Source organism: Nipponia nippon, unplaced genomic scaffold (genome assembly GCF_047370975.1).
Source record: "Nipponia nippon isolate SJK-2023a ecotype South Korea unplaced genomic scaffold, ASM4737097v1 scaffold_18, whole genome shotgun sequence".
Lineage (NCBI taxonomy): Eukaryota > Metazoa > Chordata > Aves > Pelecaniformes > Threskiornithidae > Nipponia > Nipponia nippon.
This window is the reverse complement of record NW_028262334.1, coordinates 9,890,274-9,913,785: the sequence shown is the minus strand read 5'-3', so window position 1 is coordinate 9,913,785 and position 23,512 is coordinate 9,890,274. Positions and strand designations below refer to the sequence as shown.

Genomic DNA, 23,512 nt, shown 5'->3' with positions numbered 1-23,512 from the left:
CTGAGGGAGCGGTTAGGAAACAGGTAAACAAGTATTCGTTATTTTAGTACTGTTGGCAAAGGTCGCTCGACAAACTGAGTTTATACTAAGTCAAATGTATAATGTGGTTCCAAAGCTTTGAAAGCCTAGCTACTGTATATTGTTCTAACTCAAAGCATCTTGGCTAACAGAATCTCTAATCAAGAATAAGAATCAAAATCCTGCTTTGCTGACGCAGCTTGAAGTCTTATTTTTTTTAGATGTTTCTGCCATTTGGCCATCAATCTAAAGTAAAATGTTTTTGTTTTGCCGCTTTGGACTGAGCAGCAAGATCAGTTTGTGGTGCTTGCAAAGGAAACCCAGCTTGCAGTAATTCCTGTTTGGTCTTTCTGGAATTCAAAGTTATTTTTTAAAACTCTTGAGTGGGAAGAAATGCAAGGCAGTTTCACAAGCTGTGCCATGCAAGGCTGCTAAGGAAACCTGCTCAAAAGAATGACTTCATGAGAGGGGAACTAATATTTTGACTTTTTTTTTAATTTCCCATGGGAAGGCTAATCTTTAGGAACACAGAATCCTCGGAGGCCAATAAAATTCAGATTTGAAGAAGCAAAATGCTGTTTCATTGTTAGGACCATAAAATACAGTTTGTTTTTATTGCAATTCTTTTTCCTTTCAGGAAAGCACTAGGTTTAACAGCTGTAATATATTATTCTAGCACCCCTTGTTGTTGGCTTTCCCGTTATTGTTTCACTTGCATTTTATCTTTAAGATCTCAGCCAGGTTGAATGTGCTTTCTGGCTTCACGCAGCTACTTAAAGGCATCGCACTGCCGCGCTGCCCCACCTATCCCAGCTGTGCGTCAGTTATTATCATTTGGTGACAATTTAGTTATCTTCCATTTTGCAAAACAATAACAACATGCATTGATTTAAATGGAATTGTGCTGGCGTAACTGTTAATTGCCTCTTGGCAACACTTATTCCCAAATTTCTTTTTTCTTTTTAAAATATTGCTCTCCGTGTTGGTGGGGGCGCATAATATTTTATTCAGTGCAGGGGATGTTTGTATACCTGGCAGGAAAACGTTGTCCTGGGAATAACTGTGGTTCATACATGGTCATTCCTCTTCTAATGGTGTGAGGGATTGTTTTATTTTCAACAGCTGTTTAATAATCAAGCTCTGGTTGGACAAGTTTTATTTAAACCGTAGCTATCGGCTGTCGTCACAACAGAGGATCGGAGGAACCCAGCAGTACTAGGGGAAGGCTCGTAAGCCCTCCTCTCCTTTGGAAGTCTGGCTGCGTTTGTGTGATCACGTGCATGTCCAGTTATATCTCTAGTAGTGACAGCACAAGTCCTTAGGTGGGCTTTTCTGAATGTTTTTATGATTCCCTCAACGCTCGCTCCCCGATTTTGCCCAGACTTTGTCTGCTGTAAGAATTCATTCCTGTCGTCGTGCTGCTGCTCGGTTCGGGTGCCGGCTGTGGGCTTCCAGTTGCACTTGTTAGGGAATGCTAACCTAGGAAGTTTGCCTGGTTAACCTGCGCCTGCCGAGGCATCCAAGATCCCTTTGAAGAGAGTTATTGCGGAATCTCGGCATTCTTCATGCTCTCCTCGTACCACCACACTTTCTTTAGTGAAAGAAAATCTTGTCAGTGCATTTGATGGGATTTCTGCCTGAAATATTTTTAATAGTATGGCAGTGGCAGCATTCTCTTCAGTTTGGAAGAAAGGATTGACTTGTACCACCTTTTGAAACTGCCAAAGGCCTGGAATTATGCTAGCTGCTTACCCCTGCCGTGATTTCATTATGAAAAGAATGTATACAGGAGTACAGACAATGTGGTTTTTATGTTAATCTCGGACATTAGGGACAATAAAGAAAACTGTTTATGAATGGGTTTTGTCTTAGTGGATTTTGAATAACTTTCTCCAGTTTAAGTGGATAATAAACTTTTGTCTTTTTGATTCAAGAGACAATAGGTACTGTCTTTTAAATTTTTGTATGTATCAAATACGTAAAATATACTTGGATGTGAACTGCATGGTTTTGATGCTGTAACTAATGAATCCCTTCTACAAACTTATTGCTTTTACTTATTTTCTCATATTAACTTCACTTTGGTTTTATCTGCTTCTGTATTATGCTCCATGTGAATCTGGGTTTTTTAATTATTTACTTGCTATGTTTTTCTAAAAATCTTTTGTGCCTCTCTAAGTCTTCAAGCCTGTGTTATTTGGCACTTTGGACGTCGAGTCGAGTGCACATTTGTTAGCCTTCAAAGGGTGCTGTGCAAGAGTGCATTGTATTACAATTATTTTATTAGTTATGCAGCTAATATTCATAGCAAATAGTGTTCTAATTCTGATGTTTATTCCCCGAGTACGGCTACAGATTGTTGTCTGAAGGCCTTGATTGCATCTTGATGCGTTTATTTTAAATATTTATTTCTGCATCACTGCACAAATATATGCCGGTTAAGGTCATGTGCAAAGAGACATACATTAGGAGTGTCGCGCAGCGCATTTAGTCAGCGAGTCTGTTCCTGTGAGTGGACAGAGAGGTGAGCTGCTGTTCGTGTTCAGCCGTGTCTGATTTTGCGGACAAATAGTTTAATTCAGAGGTAATCTCAGTAAATGTTTTGGCTTTTTAAAATGCCTGTTAGTAAGCTCTTTAAAAGAGAACCTCTGTGGTCAGCAAATCTCAGCAATGTTTTTAAGATACTTCTTTTGCAATAGTAAAATAAAATCTTTAAAACCCAGCCGGTCTAGGGTAGGCTGGCTTCCTTCATTTTAAGGATGTGATTGATTTCCCGCTTAGTATTCCTTTCTTACATCGCGGAGCACGCGGGTTGCTTGCTGGGTGCTTTTATACCTTGAACTGTTCTCTCCAGGGTATTTATGGACTTGAGGTTCAAGTCTCTGTTGAATGAAGAAAAATGAAAAATGCTGGGTTTTTTTTTTCTTCATAGGTAGAATGAAATTAAGGCCATGTAAGATAGTCTGGTAGGACATAAACTAATTTGGTAGGACGGAAACCCAAAGCGCAAGTAATGGCAATTTCTGCTAATGGCTTTTTCTAAACATTGTCAAACTACTTAAAGCAGAAAAATGTTTTGAGTTTTCTAGATGTGACAGAGTAGTAAATCAGTTGTATATATTTTTAACTTATTACCTCTTCAGTGAAATACGAATTTATTATTCTTCCTTTTTTGTAAACTTCAGGTTCTGGACGAGATTTCTGAACATGGCATTAGGATTTATCAGCTCCCTGATGCAGATTCTGATGAAGATGAGGAGTTTAAAGAACAAACCAGGGTTTTAAAGGCAAGTTTCCCTCCTAATTTATTATTTTGCTGCAGTAGTTCTTTAAGCCTACGGTATGCTTACAGGTACTTTATTCCTTTATAATGTGTTGAAAATTCAAGTTTTCTTTGGATGTTGACTCTGAATTATAATCCTTTTTTTTCCAGTCTCTGCTTCATCAGAATTCCAAATGTAGCTGTGTCGTGACTTTCTTTTCTTTTCTTTTAAATGTAAGCAACTCTTCACCGAGAACTGTGATTTGCAGTCTGTTTTCTGACTCAGACCTTTTAACGTGCAAGCAGAGGGAGTGTATGCGTATTATGGTTACTGTACTAATTAACAACTTTCCTCTCATTAGAGCAGATATTAAAGGTTTTACTGAAGTAATTTTCTCTTTGTGCTGTGATACTTGCAAAGGTGCTCGAAGAACGTATCTGAAATTCTTTCTCTAGCTACTTTAATCTGTATCTGAAGTATGTTTCTGTTGGCCGTTTTCCATGCATGATGTTATGTCAGATGACACGTTATGCCCAAACTGTACTTCAACAACAGTCAAGTGTTCCTAAAGCAAAGCGTCATTTCCTTTTGTGCCTCTGTTAAGACAAACTGATCCTAACAAAGCTACGGGTGTTAATAATGGAGGTTGCATTGCCTAGAATAGGATTTGTTGGTTTTCCGATGTGGAAGGATTTTAGTAGAGGGCATTTGTCAACATTCCTTTTCCCCCCTCTCCTGTCTGTTACTTAAAAGTCTTTGTGCTTTCTTCTAAAAGAAAAACAAAACAAACCACAAAAAAAGTAACCAGTCAAAAATCAAAACAGTAACTTGTTTTGCTGTGTCTCAACTAGGCTAGCATTCCTTTTGCCGTTATTGGATCCAATCAACTTATTGAGGTGAAGGGGAAAAAAATCAGAGGCCGCCTGTATCCCTGGGGAGTTGTTGAAGTTGAAAATCCAGAGCACAATGATTTCCTTAAACTGCGCACAATGCTGGTGTGAGTAATGGTAGAATTATCCCATCTCCTGTGGTGACGTAACCGGTACAATGACTAGAGAGTTACAAGAAAATGACCTCCTTAGTTCAAAACTAGCTCTGATGGCAGTGCAGAGGGACTTTTTATTGTCTGTCCACCCCCTAAGCTTGGTTGGGTTTGGTTGTTTTTTTTTTTTTTTGCTGTAGCACTCTGATCTCTGACTTTAGAAAATATTTTCTATATTTTACGTTGTCAGATGCGTGTTTTTATGCCTTATGTGCGCTGATTTGATGGCTTTACATATAAATTGAAGTTTTCTTATAGTGCAGTGGGTGGGGCAGAGAGGCTTTTAAAATATTTCTCAAAGTGATTGATTAAACTATGAAGAGTATTGTAAAGGCACAGCTCCGTTTTCTTGGCAGCATAGGAAATCCTATGTTAAATATGATACTCTGCCCCTTTATGATTTTAGCCAATACGGATATTCTGCTTGTGTACATGGTTTTAAGTGATTTTTTTTTTTTTTTTTAATGACATCTCGGTATTGTTGGAAATGGAATTCCACTGCGTATTTCTGATTTCAGTCTCTGCTGGGCAGGGATTGCCCTCTGCTGGTCGTTGGTAGCAAGCATTTTTTTTTTTCCTTTTTTTTGACAATTGAAAATTATCAGGCAGCATCAACTGTTACGTGAGCCAAGGAGCTCCACCTAGTTCTCAGTTACAAATTATATTTAATAGCACTTTAGAGTAAAAAAAATAGTTTAGGAATTAAAGTATCTTCCTGAATAACTGTCTTTGCAAGGTTCTTAACACTGCAAAGACTGGCGTAAACAACTCCCATAAAGTAAGAGTGAACAAGAGGAGGACAGTATTCTGTGGGTCTTTGAAGAATATTGGTGGGAGGGCACTTAAGTGTGAATTAAAGAGCAATAAACATGAAAGCAGTGTTCTGGCTAGCTATATGGCGGGCTTGGTCCACAAGGATTACTTTTCCAGTAAATACATCCATTACATAAAACAAAAATAGAAGACTGTTTTTCTTCCCTTTGACAAGGACAAAGTGTTCAATAGCCCTTTGCATGTTCTAGAACACACATGCAGGACCTGCAGGAGGTGACCCAAGATTTGCACTACGAGAACTTCCGTTCGGAGAGGCTAAAACGAACTGGCAAGTAAGTGTGTGCATGCCTTTGGGCTCTGCTGCCTGCGAGTCTCTTCTTTTTCCACTGTGACATTGAACTTGCTCTTCCTCCTAACTAATCCCACCTGTAACTAATTATTTCTCATGAGATTGCGATCTATGGAGTTACTGAAGTTTGTATGAAGCACTCTTCTTGAAGAGGAGTCATATCTAGCGAAGTGCCATGCTTACAAACAGCTGTTCTTGGTTTTGTATCCGTTCCCTCTTGTCTGTGCTTCTAATTGGAATTGCATAAAGAAGTAGTGGGCTGCAAGCACAATAGGTTTTTATTTAACGATGTCTACTTGGAAAAATAAACTCTAGTGGGCACATTTAAATAGGCCCCAGCCTCTCCGATTAGGTAGGATGCTGTTTCTCCAGTTATTGCAGGACTGCTGTGGTGGCTGTTCTCTTGCTCCTTCATGTATGGCTAGAGAGAGGAGTTCAGACCAAACAATCTTTTTCTTGGTAATGTGTGTGGTTTTTGTGGGGCTTTGTTTGTTTTTTTTCATTTGTTTTTGTTTGTGTTTTTTTTTTTTTCCTTGGTAAGGTTTCTGTCCTTGGCAACTTAATGCAGAAAATCCCCATCTACCTGTGCTGCGTCTTTTTTGATAGCAACTTATTCTTGTCCTCGTTTTACTTGTTCTTTAAGTATTCAGCCAAGCATTTTGATCTTAAAGAAGAAAGGAAATAGCCTGCGCAGCTTTTTAATGGTTGATTTTTGTAGCGTGTATAGATAGTGGAGGGAATCTCTTGGTTAGAGTAAATGACAAAAAATCCCCATAGCAGTGAAGAAATCGAATTGTAAGAAACAGTGAATAACGGGAGTCCATGAGGTGAAGATGGTGTTTTACGAAAGGGAAGCATGGGTTTAAGAACATCCTAATTTCCTCTGTGCGGAAGCATGTAGACTTTGTTGTTGTTGTTATATTAGCTGAAATATGAGCCTTGAATCTGTTCTTGGAGATTATTACTTCTGTATCTTATACCATCGATGCGTTCTTTTGTTCAATAGGCCCGTTGAAGAAGAAGTGGTAGACAAGGATAGAATCCTCCAGCAGAAGGAGGCTGAGGTAAGAGGGAGCTTCTAAAACTCTTGTTCTTTAATATAACATGTTGTGTTCCGATTTCAGTATTCTATGTCAACTACTGCCTACGGAGTGTAAATTGGAATTGTGAAAAATGACAGAGCTAATCTGAACGTACGAGTTGCTCATACAAAGTGTTTTGTTTATAGTCGCTCGCGTACTGTGGATGATAGGTAGCATGTGGACTCTTGGTTGTAGGCAGGGTATTTATCACATCCAGTTTGTATGCTAATTTTCCATAAGGGTAGTTGCTATTTTTTAAGTATTGAAATCAGTTTGTTTGTCAGCTACATATGCTGCTTTAAACGTAGTATGTTGGGGTAGATTGATAGTCTAGTGTCGTTTCAGATGTGCATGGCTTACTACAAGCATGTTACCAGTAAATTTCTTCTTACGTCTAGTGGCTATGGAGTAGAAAAAGGTTGTTGAGTCTTAAAAATCCCATGTGATATAATTAATGTGTGTATTTTTTCATCTTACTGTGAATTTTGCTGTAAGTCAATATTATTTCTGTTGTACCAGTCAACTTTTGGTTGTTTTGGTGTTTTCAGTCTCTGATGTCTTGCTCTGGTTTCAAGTTATTACTAGGCCTTTCAACTTAACATTTTTATGCTGAAGTTCTGAAGATTCAGAGATTTTTAGCCTAGTATTTAAATTCTAGTAGTACACTGCCAATGCTTATGACTGCTTGCATTGTGAAAACTTAAGACTTGCTGCCAATTGGGAGATAGTGTTTTTTCTGTTTATCCTTCTTTTATCCAATTCAGCTTGGATCCAAGTCCATAAATACAGGAAGGCATGATTTAAAAAGATCAATGCATATATGCAGTGATTTGGAGTAAGAAATAAAAAAACCTACAAGCAGTTTTGTCTGCTTCTGTGGTGAAAGATTCAGACTCCCGTATATGGACATTTTTGAAATATAGTTACTTCGGTCTGTGCATTTTCTTTTTCCTTTATAGCATCAGTATTTAAAAATAGCTAACCCTGGCTAGCTATTGGCTAACTCTGGCATGTTGACATAAATAGCAAAAAACTTTCCTAAAAGGAAATGCAAGAGCAGCGATTATCACCATAACTAGTAGTTAATAATATGAATTACTGGAGATTAAATGAGTCGCATCTTTAGCGCTGTATAACTTCATTTCAGCAGCATAAGCTCACTTGATGACCACGTGCTTACGAGACTGGAACTTCTGCAAGTGTTCTGCGCGCAGGGTAACTGCCTCACATTGACTGATGTGTGTGCGAAACACAGTAGACCGTCAGCTGATAGCCAGGAATACCAGATGCTTTGAAAATGTCAAGAACGTTGTTTGCAAATATTTTGTCTTTTTTTTTTTCTTTATGCCTCCAAGATTCAGACGGTAGACTTGGAGAACTTGTTATAACCATTTCTCCTGTTGTTTGAACTATATAAATTGCACGTGTCTAGTAGTTAAGTAGAAACTTGGGTATCCTTGTAGAACAATTTGTCTTAAGGCTTACGTCTGAAAAAATTTTCCTAGAACTGTTTCCCCTGGAAACTGTTGATATGGCAGGCACATTATTATATACTGGTCTATTCTGACCCCTCTGTATGAATGTATATATAGCGTGTGTGTGTATATATGCGTGTAATGTATTTTTTTATATAATATGGCTAAAGGGATGAAGTCTTGAATTTCTTGGAGGACAGTCTCTGAAAGTTTCCCTCCGGGAGTAATAATCTCTGAATAACTGCTGCTGAAGTTGCAGAGGATTAGGTTAGAACTGGAAAAAACAAATAGGTTTTTAACTTCTGCGTTCTATTGTCCCAAAGAGATCAAGAGGCTTTGGTGAATCTTCTGTAGATAAGCCAGTATGAAATCCCTTCATCTCCATATCATCCCTAAGGTTCAGACTGGGAAAAATCTGGGGAGGGAAGAGGCACAGAGGAAATGGGCTTGCATTCCACGGCCTTCGCAGAGAAAACAAATATCCATTTCCCCTCCGGTTTTGCATTCCCATCAGTAACGGTGCTTGAAGTTCTATTTACAGTTTTGCGAGGTTTATATAACCTTGGAAGGAATGAATGCTTGGGCTAGTGCCAGGATCATCTTTATCAAGGCATCACTTTTGCTAAATGATCTTTTATTATGCCAAAGGATGTGGTCCCCAGATCAGCAATTTGGAATTGCTGATCTGTCATTTTGGATTTATTGCTCAGTCTGGTTGTGCTTTTTGCTCATTTGCAAGTGATGACCTGTTTTTCTGAGCTGGGAAGTGAAAATAAGAGTAAAGGTATCCATGTTCCTTACTATAAATATGCTGCAGTTTGGATTATTTTGATGTTGTAGTGTAAATGGGTGCGAACTTAAAATTTGTAGCGTTGTGCCATATTCTTCCTACTCTGAAAATATCTCATAATAAAAACCTTTCGAAGTTTTGAGAGGCAATACTTCCAGAAAAATGTTAAGGCCGTGATTACATGAAAACAGAAAGGAACGAGCTTCCTCTGGTTTTTCTCGTGAGCCACCCTGAGGCTTTGGCCAGATCCCTTTGCTCCACTGCCTCCGGTGGAGCTGCTCAGCAGAAGGCTGAATGCGGTGGAATTAACCCGTGTTTAAATTGTTCTCTCGCTGTCCTTCCGCTTTCTGAATGTGTTTAACCCCTTGGCAGATGAGATTAAGCACCCTGGTTTAGTATGGGAGCCAGGGGCCAGCCCGCGGCGGCGGGGCTCTAGCAGCAGCCCCATGGGCAGGGGAGGACACGATGGAGGTTGCCCGTAACCGCCTGGTACCGCAGGTATTTGCCTAAGTGCGTTCTGGAAAGAGACGGTGAAAACTCTTATGTGGAGAGACAGCATGACTGCTGACGAAGGCCTGCAGACCTGGGGAAATGAAAACAGCTCTAAGGTTTAATTTGTGGTGTGGAATGCCGTTGCCTGGTGCAGGGGGAAGGAGGCATGCTCTGTGCAGGGCGCTTCAGCCTTCCTCGTGACATGATGTAGCCTCAGTCCTGGAGACCATCATGAGGAGAAAACCCTTCGTAAGCAATTAGCAGTGGGAATCCCTTGGGAGCTGGAATGAAGAACAACTTTTTTTTTTTTTTTGTAATTGCTTTTTTTTTTGGTCCTTTTGAGTTGTTCTTTGAAGGAACAATGCTTGCTGCCCATGTAGCGTGGTGGCCGTGGCCACAGTGACTTCTGCTATTTATAATGTCAGCGTGTCCTGTGAAAGGCATTTGTCTTGATGGTAGCCCCTTTTCCAGTATAGTAGCTTTGTCAGGAGTATTTTTCTTGTCTTCAGCTAACGAGATTAGTTATACTCTTCGGTATTGGAAGTATTTTTAACCAACCACAACTGCCATGGGAACATCCTGGTGTACTAGGAAGTCCCCTGTCTACAGTTTTCCATCTTGCCCTGTTCTGTAAAGGCATGGGCAGAAATAACCATGCTTGGCGTGGGGAGGGGAGGCGTGTCGGTGGGCAGTAGATACTGTTTGGGTTTGGACGTTTCTTTTCCTGGGATATCTGTAGAGATGTCACTGAAAAGCTGCTCACCTTGTTCAGACAGGAGTAGTGCTTGTTGGTATTTTGGGCAAAACGTGCTACAGATGAAATCTTGTGGGTGAAGCAAAGCTGTGTAGCCGTGGTTTCTGGTAACGGCGTGGAAGCCATTGGGAAGCTGTATGGTTCGCTTTTAACTCTGTGACCTTAACTCCCGTTTTAAATGTTTGTTTCCTTTCTGCGTTGCTGCCGTAGCTAGTGTGTTGCTAGTGGTGTAGTCACTACCCAGTAGTTGCATGAAGTTTGAAGTGAATTTTAGTCCTGACATGGTAAGTAAGCTAAATGGAGTTTATACCAAGGTTAAGTTTACTCTTTTGATTTTTGTTATCTGGGAATTCACAGGAATTGTTTGTTTTAACAGATTTCCAAACATTGTTTCCTAGCTTCCTTTTCATCATGTGCATTGACCCTCTGCTACTACGTTGTGGTATCCTTTCTTCAGGGGATGAATGCAAGTTCCCTGCAGGATATGTTCGTGCTGCTCTTGCAAGTGGGAGGGTTTACTGCCGAGCAAGATCAAAGTCATGGTGTGCCCTTGATGCTTGCAATCCCCAGCAGCGAAGGGAACACAGATGTTGATGTGACATGAATTTCAGTCTTTTGTGTGATCTTTTACATTCACCTTTATTAAGAGGAAAGATTGTTTCTGTCTGTGCAGTAGGTCTAGTAAGGTGAAGACACACGAGTGGTTTTTAGCTTGTATTGTAATGTGTAGGAATGGTTCTTATGTCCTGTCCTCCACTTGAAGAGTTGTGGAAGAGACTTCTTAATTTTAATTTCAATGTTACACTCCAGTTGACAGCATTCTTACTGTGCACACGATTACACGATTTTCTCTCCAAGATATTTGTGTGCATTGTCCCTAAGTTCAGTTCGTTACCTCTAACTTCAGCCCTGTAGTTATGCAGCCAGGTTTTAGTGTGCAGTATTTATCATTGCTCGTAGGTTGTCTGCTACGAATTCTGTTATAAAACTGATAGTTGTGAGTTTGCTTAGAGCTCTTGAGAAGCCACAGTTTTACAGCAGAAAGCATATCAAATGCTCAACAAAAACCAAAACAAAACGCTGATGCAGCCCAGGATGCAGTGAAAAAGATAGGTGTGCTTGAGTACCTTTTTATTTTTATTTTCTTTACTTTTTTTTTTGCCAACGACTTCCCTACTAATGGCCATAGGAGACAACAGTGTGCCTAGTTTCTTTAACAGGCTTTGTGCCTGAAAGTTTTTCTGCTGAATTATGCTAAAATAGCTTCAGAAACTTTCCGCTATTTAGCTAATGGATGAGACTAACACTCCACCAGTAGATCTCAAAAACACCACATGAAAATGGAAAAGGAAAATCTTCTTACAGTCTTAATGTTAGAGCAGAGCGGGTCTCCTAGCGCTTCTGTCCTGCCTTACATTTGAGTCATGTGCAGCATCTGATTTCTTTCGTGGTGTGGGCATATTTGTATCAACTAACCTTAAGAAAATGCGGGACTCGATGCCGTATTTAAGTCTTAAAATATGATGTTGTCTATTAGCAGAATGCTGCGTCTGAGCAATCACCGTAATAAATGTGCAGCAGTATCTTCCCCTGTGATTACTGAATGGTTTCTATTTTGGGAATGTTTCATGGCTCAGCTTGGAGCGCTCTTGGGAAAGCTCAAGTAGGCGAGCTTCCAAAAAGCTAGTGTTATTCTGATGGTAAATCTGCAGAGAGGCAGTTCAAAAGACCAGGTGTCTTACATTTTTACAAGTTGGTCTTTGAAACTTTTCTCTTTTCTTGGACCATTGAATCATTGCAGCTCTCATTTCTGAGGCTTTCTGCCTTTTTTTTTTTTCCCCTCCTCCTCCCTGCCACATTATGCCATCTTTTTGGTCAGAAGCTTTTTGTTTTAAGCGTTTAGCAGAAAGACGTAGATGGGTATGTAATAATCATTACAGAGGTAGCTGTATCTCCCACTGTTCTGTGTGAATCTCCTTTTGTCGGAGCGTATCCATGCTGCAGCCGCAGGAACCTGGATTGGCCTCTGCCGAACCCTGCGGTGCACCAGCAAGAGGATGGGTGCCCGTGGCTAAGCCGCTAGCTGTAGGCAAGCTCTCCTGTCTCTGGCTGTGCCGCAAGCTCTGCGCTTCCGTTTCTTACTCTTTCCCGAGTCTGTGTCTGAGGCCAGGCAAGAAAAAGTGATATTTGCCCCTGCAGTTAGTTTGTCCCTGTTCTGTGATGTTTCTTTCAGCTTTTTTTTTTATTTTAAAAAAACAAAGAGCTCAACATCACATACGTGTAGTCAAGCATTTATCACAGATTCTTTTGTATTGAATCTGATGGAGTAACCAGTACCACAATAGCTGATGTGGCTGACTGGATGAAAATACAGTATACTTGTTTAAACATAGCAGTTCTTTTTGAGTTGAAGAGTTTCTTTCTACCCCCGCCCCGAAAATAAATGAAGGCAATTCTCTAACTACTTTTTCCTACAGGGGAAAAAAGCTGGCTATATTAAAAACTACACAGTTATTAGAATAATGAAAACTTGCTATACAAGCCTCGGATTATTACATGATCTCCAGTTTGAGATGGACTCGTGTTTTATACAATGTGCGTGGAAATTGCAGCCTATTTCTTTTCTAGTTTGTAAGATTGGGCCCTTGCAATGGTGAATGTGGGGCTTCCCCACCTGCATCTGGAAGGAAATACCTAGTCATTTGTAAACTAAATTAGAAGTATTTGCATATACATTTTGAAAATCTCTATTAGTGTTTCTTATTCTTTCTTAGGAGCATTTATTTAAATTAATGTTATTTTTTGGGGGGGAAAAAGCGTTATATATAACTGGCCTTTTGTGAGATGGAAATTAACTTTTAAGTGTTATAAGAAAATGCCTTTAAGAAAACAGTTATTTCCAGGAAAGGTCATTGTTTAGATGTAAAAATATTGGTGCTTAATATGTTTAGTCTGTCTTTCCAAATTTTGTAAACACTTTCCATTTTGCTTTTGAAGTACTTTTTAAATTCTGTCTGCATCTTCAGCTGTTACTGTTGCTAAAAGTTTGCAGTTATCTGGTTAGCCACAAGATGAGCGTTCATACATGATGATATGCTTTGAGCACTTGTATGGGAACCAAGCTGCTTCAGCTCACTCAAGCAGTGTATCTCTGTACACACGTAAAGGGCATGTTTTCTTTATTGTAGATTAAGTGTTAATTCACAGGTCTGCAAGCTTCAAAAGACTGGGATTTTATTGCTTAATTTTCATTATAAGTATTCTTACAAGTCTTTTGTGAAAGTTAGATCTAATGCATTAAAGAATCTGAGATGGGAAAACCCAGGTTTTCAATCACGTGAATTAATCTAACATTTCCAGTTTATGAAGAGGCAAATCAGATCTGCGTTCTACCATGGAAGAAAAAGATTTAAAGTTTCCTGGATTTTGGATTCCTCATGAAATTGTTTTAAACATGTGGGTGTTTTTCTCTTACAGCTGCGCCGCATGCAGGAGATGATTGCACAGATGCAAGCCCAAATGAGGATGAAGCCTGGTGATGATTAAGATGCTTAACATCTGGATGCATCAGGTATGACTTTTCTGACTTGTTTACTCTTACATAAGACTTTCACAATTATTGTTAATTTCGCACTTTGGACCTGCTTTTATGGTACTTATAGAAAAAATGGAGTGATGTTATGGGTAGACTAGAAAAAAAAAATCTATGCAGATGTTACCTTTCCAGCTGTTTTTAAGACCCGTAAACACTTACCTTCAGTGCCTTATATTTTGATCATCTGGCTTTGTTCCTGTTAGCAAAAGCGGCTCAGAAAATTAATTTGACTATATATAAACAAAAGTTAGGGTGGTTTGGGGTATGTAGGCTGCTGAATTTATAGCAGTTTTTTCAAAGAACCAAACAACATTTTGGACAAACTGGTGGTATGTACTGAATACAGACTCCCTTGGTGTCATATAGGATGTATCAGGTGGGATCAGAGTGAGAGAAGAAAAAAAAAATCTTGTAGCAAATATTCATGCTTTCTACAGAATGCAGCTCTTTTGGGATAGCTTTTCTTTTAAATGCAAGAACAAAAAAATAGAAGGATATGAGGAGTCTTATTGCTTAATACTTCAGTTTAATACTCTAGTTGTGATTGCTGGTCTTCTGGAATGTAAAGCTTGAATAAAATGGATTATATTATCCCTTATGACCTTGTGGCAGCTGCCAACATTCCAAGCCTAAAATAAGGAGATTTTTTGTTGCCTTTATTTGAACCTTCAGTCTTCCTGTTTATATTAAAAAAAAAGAAAAAAAAAAAGTCTCCTAAGGAATAAACTTATTCACTGGGTTCCTATTTAAGCAGATGGTGACGGTTTTACTGGTATGTGCACTGTGATCTTTGAGTGAAGTAGTTAAGGGGCGAAAAAGTAATTACAACTCAGGTTTCTTACTGTCACAATTCCAAGTCTTGCAGATAGAGGAGTCTTCACGTCATGTCTTCCAACTTCCATGCTAAGATATATTTTCCCAGAGTTGGAAATCTAAACACCGAGGATAATTTTGTGGCTGACCATGCAATGTATGTGATAGCAGTGTCTGACATAAAGCTCTCCCTTCCCCAGACAGGAGCTGGTAATTATGCAGCCTGTTAAATATTTCAGTCTGAACCGAAGCTCCCAAGTTTTCATGGTTGTTATCATATGGTCAAACTCTTGACCACTTGTGAAAATGGCTGTTTGCTGCAGGAAGCCTTATGTAGCGTAAATAATTATTACTATTTTTTGCAAAGGAGCTCAATTCTTTCTGTGACTTGCAAACCACATTTAATCACACGGCATCCTTTAAACTGATACTCGGTAAGAAAAAAACACCCTAAATCCAACAGGCTGGTCCATAGGTGTTGCTTGCAGAGCACGGGGTGGCAAATGATACCAATACGTTGAGAGCTCTTTCTTCAGTTCCTAGATACTGCACTTGCTGTGAAATCAGTATCTGAGGGCTAACAGGACGCAGTATTCCCACTAATGGTTAGCCAGTAATGGCGCCAGAATTCCCTGTGCTTCGCAGCTTCTGGCAATACTGGATAATGGTGTTTATAAAAACAAACGGGAGGATGGTTTGTCCCAGGCTGAATTTGCAGCCGTGGATACGTAAGTAAACAGAGTTCTGAGCATACTCGTGTGCATCCAAGTGAAATGGTATTTCGTAGATCCTTTACATTGCTAATCTGGAATACGTCTTGGACCCCTAAATGTGTTAAGCAGAAGAGTCTTGCAGATTTAACTAAGCGACCCCATGATCTTGTTGTGATTAAGTTTGAACTAAATCTTAAGAAAGTTAGTTGGTCTGAAATATTGAATGTGAACAAATTTGAGAAGGATTTGAATGAGATCATCGTATGTGGAGGTCCTGCTGTTTCTTTGGAATCTGCTAAACTACATTTCTGCAGCTGCTATTGAAATCATAGTTTGACAGATTGCTTTCAGGAAAGAATTTTGAACTTCTTTTTTGTTACCCTTGAGAGATTGATTGATAGACTTTTAGCGTAATTTGTTGCCTAATATGCACAGTCAGAACTGCAATTGCAGTCCTGCTAAACCAGAGTGGTGCTGTGTGATCCTGGCAGCATGCTGAAGTGAGTCCTCGCCTAGAACTTAGCCGTAGGGAAGTTTCTCTCATGCATGTTAACTGACTTTGCAGTTTAGGAGGAATGATGATTTCAACCTCCAGCATTCCCATCAGATGTATTTGCTGTATTTTACTGAACTCACTATTTCCAGAGAAACCAGGAAACTTGTAATTAAGACAGTAGTTAACAGGACAAAACTGCCAACAAATTTAAATACACTTGATATCAATCTTTTTGTTCTATCACAGCTTATTTTGAGCATCTCAGGTTCTAGTTTTACAAGAACTTGAAAGGATCGGCACTGCTACTGAAAGCACAGTCTCTCCTCCAATTGCTCTTTTGCACCCTTACTTTGTGCTGAGAAAAATACATAACTTTATAGATAATCTGTGTAAAAATTAATGTTTTCACTCTTTTTATTTTGGACAAATACATATTTATTGATTTTTCTTCAAAAATCCCTTAAAAATATTTTCCCCTTCATAAAGCACAGATACAAAGATGTTTTCAGGTATTTTGGGAAAAGAGAAGTATGGTGTACATACCTTCGTAGGTAAGAGCTGGAGAGTAAACAGTAGGATAATGAAATGTGGTAAGATCCAAATAGGTGAAATACTCACTTCTGGTTTCAGATGTATTTCGGGATGGGGGAAAGACTGCTGAATCCTTTGGGGTTTTCTAGAAAGAGCCTGGCATTGCATAGTGATTAAGAAGGGCTAAGCTCAAATCCTTGCCAGACAGACTGATGAGTCTGTATTATCGTGAAGTGCTACACAGATGGGGTGACTGGAAGGTCTGGTTTGCCTGATCCCTTTTGAATAGGGGCATCCTTAAAGGTTTGATGGAAAGAGCAAAGGGGAAAACGACTTCAGGCAGTTTCGTTTACTTTCAAGGCTAGAGTAAGAGAAGCATAAGGGGAGTGACAAAGGCAAAGATTAGACGCAGGGAATATGCTCAAAGTTTCCAAAGAGGATGGACAGATTTCTTGCTGTGGAGAAGCAGAAACCTGAAGGGGAATGAAGAGCAGCACTGGTGGAGACTGGGCTAGTAGTAGGAAGGGAAGATGATTTTGGAAGCAGTAGTGACCAGCGTGCCAACTGCAGTTTTTGACAAAGGGCTGTGAGTGCAGACCCGCTCTACGTGGTGGTGGTGATTAAGAGCTGTTGGGAGCAGCCCTCGCAAAGGTGTGCTGGCCTACGCTTTGGTCCGCTTCCTCTACGCGTTCCATAGCTTCTGTGTACAACCAGTGCGTGTGGAGGGGTTTGTAGCCGTCTGTGGGAAGCCTGGTGATGACTTAAGGACAAGCTTGGTTTTTTCGGATTTTTTGCTTCTAAAATGCAAGATGCTGAGTTCAAATGAGGGACTGGAGAGGAAGGAGATGGAGGGGTGGAATAAGTTACCAAAAACTAAGAGGTTTAGTTTTATTTGGATACTCCAGTACCAAATGCTTTTGAAATAAGCCTGCAGTAATTCCAACAGCATATTTACTAATTTCTCAACTTGTCCGCCTCAGATGAGCAACTATTACGAAAAGCTGGAATTATTTTTTCAAATGAAATGGTTATTAAGATGGGTGTTTCTTCCCTTTCCTTCTCTGTTTCTGAAAGTGTAGCTCTTTGCAATCTGTTTTCCTCTTGTTATTCTTATGAATCTGGATTGTCTGTCTTCCACTCAGCTTCAAGATCATACTGGGACAAACCAGTAACAGAAGCCAGGCTATGGAAAACAAATATAGCCAGCTGGAAATGTAGTTACGGTTAGGGAACTGTGTTCAGCAAAAAACCCAAGCATCTTGCACTTAAAATATCTATAGGATGTTGAAAATTCTTTTAGTATAGCTCATGATTTCCACAAGTATTTTAAAGCCTCCTGACCTCACTAACGCTGTTCTGATTCTTGATAAGAACAGCACTAAAGGAACCCAAGAGCTAGCTCTTTCTACCGATGAACTGACATCATTTAACCGAACAACACAAAGCATTGCCATAGCAACCAGCCCTCTAAAGCGGTGCTGCTGAATGCTGAATTGATCTGATGAGAAATGTCATTTGAGGAAGTGAAGATCATGTTGTAGTTTTTGGCAGCTGAAACTGAGAGCCTAGAGAATGCGAAGCTTGGGCAAATTTGTAGCGTTGGGAACAACTGCCTGGCGCTGCCAGCGGATGTTTCTCTGGCCAAAACCAGGCTAGAAGAGCGCCATCGTTCTCCAGCTCTTCTCGGCTCTTCCAGCTGTGGAGTTGCTCACCAAACCCTGCACTGATGGGCTAGCACAAGTTTTCGTTTCCCTTGGAGGGTAGACTTCTGATAGAAATAGTCGTTTTTCCTCTGCTACTGTACAACTGAAGTGCTGAACCTGTGTGGCTCCATAGGACCTCGAAGGTAGCTCGTATAGAAAGGTCTTAGCAGGGTCCTCAAGAGCCACCTTGTAGCTGGTGCCCACCTGCCCTCGTGTATAATGTGCAGAGCGCCAGATGAGAGAGTCGTGTTATGGCTTTTAATCCTTCATGACTAGAACGATAGTGCTTTCATTTGAGTTTGTTCGTCTAAGAATAGTATCTTACCTCTCCTCATTAGTCCATACTGCTCTCAGTTGGTGAAACAGTCATGTTGCCGGATTGTAAGTAGAATATAACAAAAGACGATGTTGTACTTGGACTGTGACCCTGGCTGTTCCGCGGCACCTCTGCCTGTGGCCTTTGACAGAAAATAAGTCGTGTGACTCTTCCCAATAGGAAAAATGTAGCGCTTTGTTAAAATTGTAGTCTTCAAAGCGTTGTACAGAAGAAATATGTCATTAATGTGATATGCAAGTCTGAAGTATTAGTCAGGTCTGTAAACCTCCTGTACCTAAATATTATCTGTCCTCTGGCTCTTAAAGAATCTTGCTTGGATTCTTATCTGTCTGCATTTTCTGTATGCAAAATTTCCAGGAGTTTGTCAGGACCTATTTCTATATGGAAAATTCTCTCCTAGAAATAACTGTGTATCACTTCTAGCACTGCAGGATTTATGCGTCTTGAAAAGCACGTTCCCATCGAGACCAATTTCCAGAACTGCTGTGCTTACAGAGGAGAGAGAAATGGTACCCCCAACTCCCCAAAGCCAAAACACTCTCTACTTTGCAGACTTAAAAGCTTTCCAAGGAATGACACAATGTTTGCAAAACATAAAATGAAAAAGACTGAAACACCCAACAGCAAGTTTTTCTGATATTTTCACCCAATTGCCCAAAGTGTATCTCAATAAACTTTGTCAGTAATGGCTTAATGCAAATGGGTTGAGTTTTTGCCAGGTGATCCCAGAGAATATAAAATAGAATATAAAATTCCTAACGGGTCACTGCAGAGACCTTGTTTTGTGGAGGAATGTCAGGGGTTGAGTGGACATACGTTTATCTGCTTTTCAGTCATGTGTCGATGCCTTGGGAAAGATGAAGTCCACAGTGCAGCGGCTACAGTGGCGTTCTCGATTCTTGTGAACGCGTGCGGCGGTGCCTTGCACTCTGAGAGGCTTGATTGCCCCCCAATGACCCAACGGACGTATTCCGCCTCTTCCTCTATCTCAGTGACGCGCTGCTGCGTCCAGTACGGCTGTTGGATGCACGTGGGGTGCAGGGGGCGAAGGGAGGTGCTTGCTGCCAGAATTTCTCGGGCATTAGCGGGCCTGAGGAGTGGAGTGCTCGGACCTACCAGGTCCCTGCCAAAGCCTGCTGGTATCACGGGGGGCCTGTAAATGCTTCAGGCCACCTTTTGCTAAATAATCATTTTTAGAGGAGTGTTTCTTATAGTTCTAGACCTTGGAGCCTGGTATGTATATGTGACTCAGTGGATATTAACCCTATTAGCATATTAAATTAACTGATAAGCCATTCAACTGAAAGCCATTCAAAGGCCAGTTTTGTAACTTGGCTGATGACATTTGCCATGGGAAAGTATAAGGTGCTACAGACCAGCAAAAGGAAAGGGAGCAAACTTGAAGCAGTGCAGTCAACGGAGGATGACTGAAACATCAGAAACCCCAAATATCAGGGGGGTGAGTGACAAAATGAGTCAAAGCTAGCTAACAACAAGACATCGGTGTCACCCAGTACTCTTTCTCCTTGGAAAGACACCATTTCTCAAAGTTGTTGCTAATGACTGGACACTCAAAGGGCTGGAGCTACAACACAGAATGGGTGCTGTTTGAAGAAACAGTTTAGGTCAGTGAGAAAATGTAACTGCTTATAAAACAAATTTCTCTTATTAAGAATGCAAAAGCGTACAAGGAGAGATGCCCGGTTGCCCCGCGTTGTAGCGGTGTTCTTGGAAGCAGCTGCGGGGGAGGCAAACCCGTTCCTTCCCAAGGCTTCTGGAACCTTTACAGATGCAGGGTTCTGAGCTGTCTGACCGTGAGCATCGCGGTGCAGGCGTATGGAGTGCTAGTTGCGCTACTGACTGAGCAGGCTTTGTTTTAATGGCATGCTGGAGAAACGTATCGTCTGTCTTAAATAATGGTATGAATTCCCATTGCAGATGGAGGCGTTTATTAAAGCTGTGTATTGGTGAAGGGAGTATGGGGGACTGTAAGGTTAGTCTAATAAAACTGGAGGTAAATTTGTAAAGAATGGCATCAACCTAATGTATCACAGAATATTGGAGATTAGGAAGAAAGAGAAATGAAACCAGAAATGAATCCACGCTGAAAATGCACAAAGGTACTTTGCCCAAGTGTGTTCTACGAGCATATAAAATGTGGATATCGTGTTGCTAATGCCAGTACTGTCAGTGCACAGCTGTGCTTGTAACCCGAGCCTTCATTATTTCTTGGAAATGCCAGGTTTTTCGTGAGTCTGAAACATCAGTTACCCTTTCCTCTTGAGGTGCCTTCTGTAGCAGATTAGAGTTAGGCAGGCAGTGGCAGAAATTAATTTCTCTTTCATACTCGAAGCAGCAGTGTAGCACAAAAGGTTAATTTTGAGTTTGAACATCGGATTTGGTTAGCAATGTATGGACTCTGGCTTTAAAGCCTTAATGCTGGCTTGGTTGTTCTGGGAAGTGATGGCCTCCTTAAAACGTTAAGTAGCGGTGTATTGAACAGCATTCCCGCTGTGAGAATGGCGAGGAGCAGGGGACCCTGTTGTCAGCCTTCCTTGCTCCTTGTCCCAGCTGTAGCCAGCAAGCGTAGGCTGGATGGGTGTTGTGCTGTCCCTTACAAATGAGTTGGCACAACAGTGGTTTCTCGGGTATTTCTTTCTGCCATCCAGATGCATGGTTGGATTAAGCGATTTGTTCCTGTTGGGAAGGGGTATTTTTGGGACTGGAGGATTTGAGCTGTCTCCCGAGTTCCACATCTGACCCAGCTTCTTAAGCAGGGCCCAATTTTCAGGGAAAGCTGGAATTCTGCTTTCTTTGTAGCAGCCTTTTCAATTGGCAAGTAGCTGTAGAGACATCCAAAAGGGGTAGTTAATTTTGAAATTACCGACCCGTATCCCTTCTTTCAGCCGTATGAATACTGCTGTAGCAATGCTTGGAAAAGTCTGTTTGCTTTCCTGTTTCACCTAAGCAGTGCCATGAGAGTTTGTGCGCGACATCAGGCTTGCTGCTTACCTGTAGCCCTGTTGAGATAAGTGGGTTTTGTTTTCCCCACCAGAAGGAGCGCTTCACGTACCAGGCTGGCTGAGGGGGTTTCTTGTGCGCTTTGCTGTTGAGATGAGCCGCAACGCAGTTCTCGTGTTCTTGCAGACAGAGGGGGGTGTGGGTGCTTAAGAAAGTATGTAACTAAAAATAGATTCTCATTTACGTGCTCTTATTAGGCATTTGTGATAAATATTTGGGGCCAAACTGCATCTGACTCAGCTGATGCAGTTGTAACGCAGGTCCCTGCGGTGCAGTAACTAAACGCTCTGTTCCCTGGGTTACCCTGCTCTGCTCGGAGGGGCTCGGGCTGCCCCAGATGCTCCGACGGTGCTGAGAGTTTGTCCTTCCTAATGCTCTTTGTTTTCTGCTTTTGTTCGCAGCAGCACACAGTTCTCTGAGTGGATGGGTGCTCTCTTTTCTTTGACCGAAGGGTAACGTTCAGTGCAAAGCTGGATGCTGCAGATCAAGACCTGCGCTAAAACAAACACAAAGTCTGAAGATCGTGTTGTAAAACGGCTTGTTTTATATATTCAATGTTAATCAAGTTATATTGTATCTTTTTTGATTCTTTTGGTAACACTGTCTTCATACTTATAAATGTGCTTTTATTATCCTTCCTATACCCTTTTATACCGAAACTGATGGCGTACGCTGTTTGGACTGGTCATTGTGGTGGGTTTCAGGAGTTAATTGTGTATCTGCTAGCTTATTCTGAACAGTTTCGTGGGTAATACTGCACGACTTTGTGGCCTGCTTACGGTAAAGGTATGTGTGTTTGCACGGTATCGGAACTTTCACTTGCTATTTGAAGTCATTGTGTATCGTATCAGTTTTTCCTAATTTCCTCTGTGCTTTGGTTACTTCTGAAGCTGCATCTCTGGTGGTGTATATCTGTGTGATGTATGAGAAAACGTACAAAGCACTGATGACCCACCAGTGATGCGAAGAAGCTGACTTTTCTAAATCATCGTGCCTTAACATACCATAAACACTACGCATGCCAACAACTTCGGTGGATGCCTCTGAATATTTGTCTGCAGGTCTCAAGTATCGATTGCAAGAATTTCTGTCACAGGCATTTTTATCTGTCAGCTGAGCAATGGCATGTACTGAACTTTTTATATACCATAACACTAATTTTCATTGAAGTTTTGTAATAAATTGTACAAATGTGGCAAACGTTGAATTCTGGGGCGTGTGGTGTTGTCTTTTGGATTTTGGCTTTTTTAAGCTATTCTATGAAATGCTGTAATGGTGTTGTGCACAGTGCATGTTCAAGGGAATCATGGTATTTACCTTGGGGCATGAAGGCGTTTTCTAGAATTTGTCTACATACAAACTGCTTTGCTTTCATTTCAAAACAACTTTAGAAGTGTTTTAACTGGAAGTTAGGTAGCAAGGCTTTGCACCCACTTTTTTTTTTTCCCTCAAGTTCATTAGGCACCTCCTGACATCTTTCAGGTGTGCAAATACCTTGGAAAATCTGATCGCACACCCTAGTTTATAAATTCATGAATGTTGCGGTTTCCTTTATGCCATTACTGAGCGTGTCGCGCTCTTCTGCATGCTTTTGTAGTCCTGCGTGTATTTTATATGCATAAGCATAAATTATTTTGCAGATATGGGATTGAGACACTTTGTCTTCTGTGCTAACTTGGGGTGTCTTTCATGTCATGATTAGCCCTAATTTTGCTGTCTAGCAATGAGTGTTTAACCAGGACAGGATTAGCAAATGAGTCGCATCACAGGGATGCGTATTTGGCTTGCGTTTGGAGTTGAACTGCGTACAATGGATGTCACATTGTTATCTCGGTGGCTGCCATAATGAATTTGGAAGAAGAAATGGAGTGACAGATCTGTGTTCATACAAAGTCTCTTCAGGTTTTCTGAAGATTTGAATTGTAAGCATGTCTGCCAAGAGGGCCAAGGTGAGAGATTTTACGGTAAACGCTTGCTCATGAATTGTGTGCCGTCACGTGCACCTTTCTTGTTGGTTTTCTTCCAGACTTTTGCATCATATTTTGCAACCTTCTTAAAATGGTATGCTGTCCGCTTGTGCTTGTGAAAGCCGGGACAGCCACACCCCTCCCGAGAAGCCCAGACTTTAGTTACGTACGTGAGTTACGCACTGGGCTGGCTCTCTGAGCAAAGGCAACGTGAAAGGTTCATCTTTCAAAGCAGACTAGGACGATGGGGAAGCAGGCTTTCACAACCATGGAGTCTTTAATTTTATTAAAAATGGA

General features: G+C 40.8%; 1 protein-coding gene across 4 annotated transcripts in view; it reads left to right on the top strand.

The window, feature by feature from the left end:
* The window catches only part of LOC104020060 (septin-2), a 39,299-nt gene extending 16,844 nt beyond the window's left edge, over positions 1-22,455 (top strand). For 3 of the 4 annotated variants that reach the window (XM_087754877.1, XM_087754876.1, XM_087754878.1), the window contains exons 8-13: positions 3,204-3,305; positions 4,133-4,278; positions 5,346-5,429; positions 6,453-6,510; positions 13,517-13,610; positions 21,650-22,455. In XM_087754877.1, coding sequence (XP_087611003.1) covers positions 3,204-3,305; positions 4,133-4,278; positions 5,346-5,429; positions 6,453-6,510; positions 13,517-13,585 — 459 coding nt within the window. In that variant the 3' untranslated portion in view covers positions 13,586-13,610; positions 21,650-22,455. The remainder of the gene's footprint in view (positions 1-3,203; positions 3,306-4,132; positions 4,279-5,345; positions 5,430-6,452; positions 6,511-13,516; positions 13,611-21,649) is intronic. The other variant, XM_087754880.1, reaches the window with a different exon arrangement.
* Positions 22,456-23,512: the final 1,057 nt, after the last annotated feature.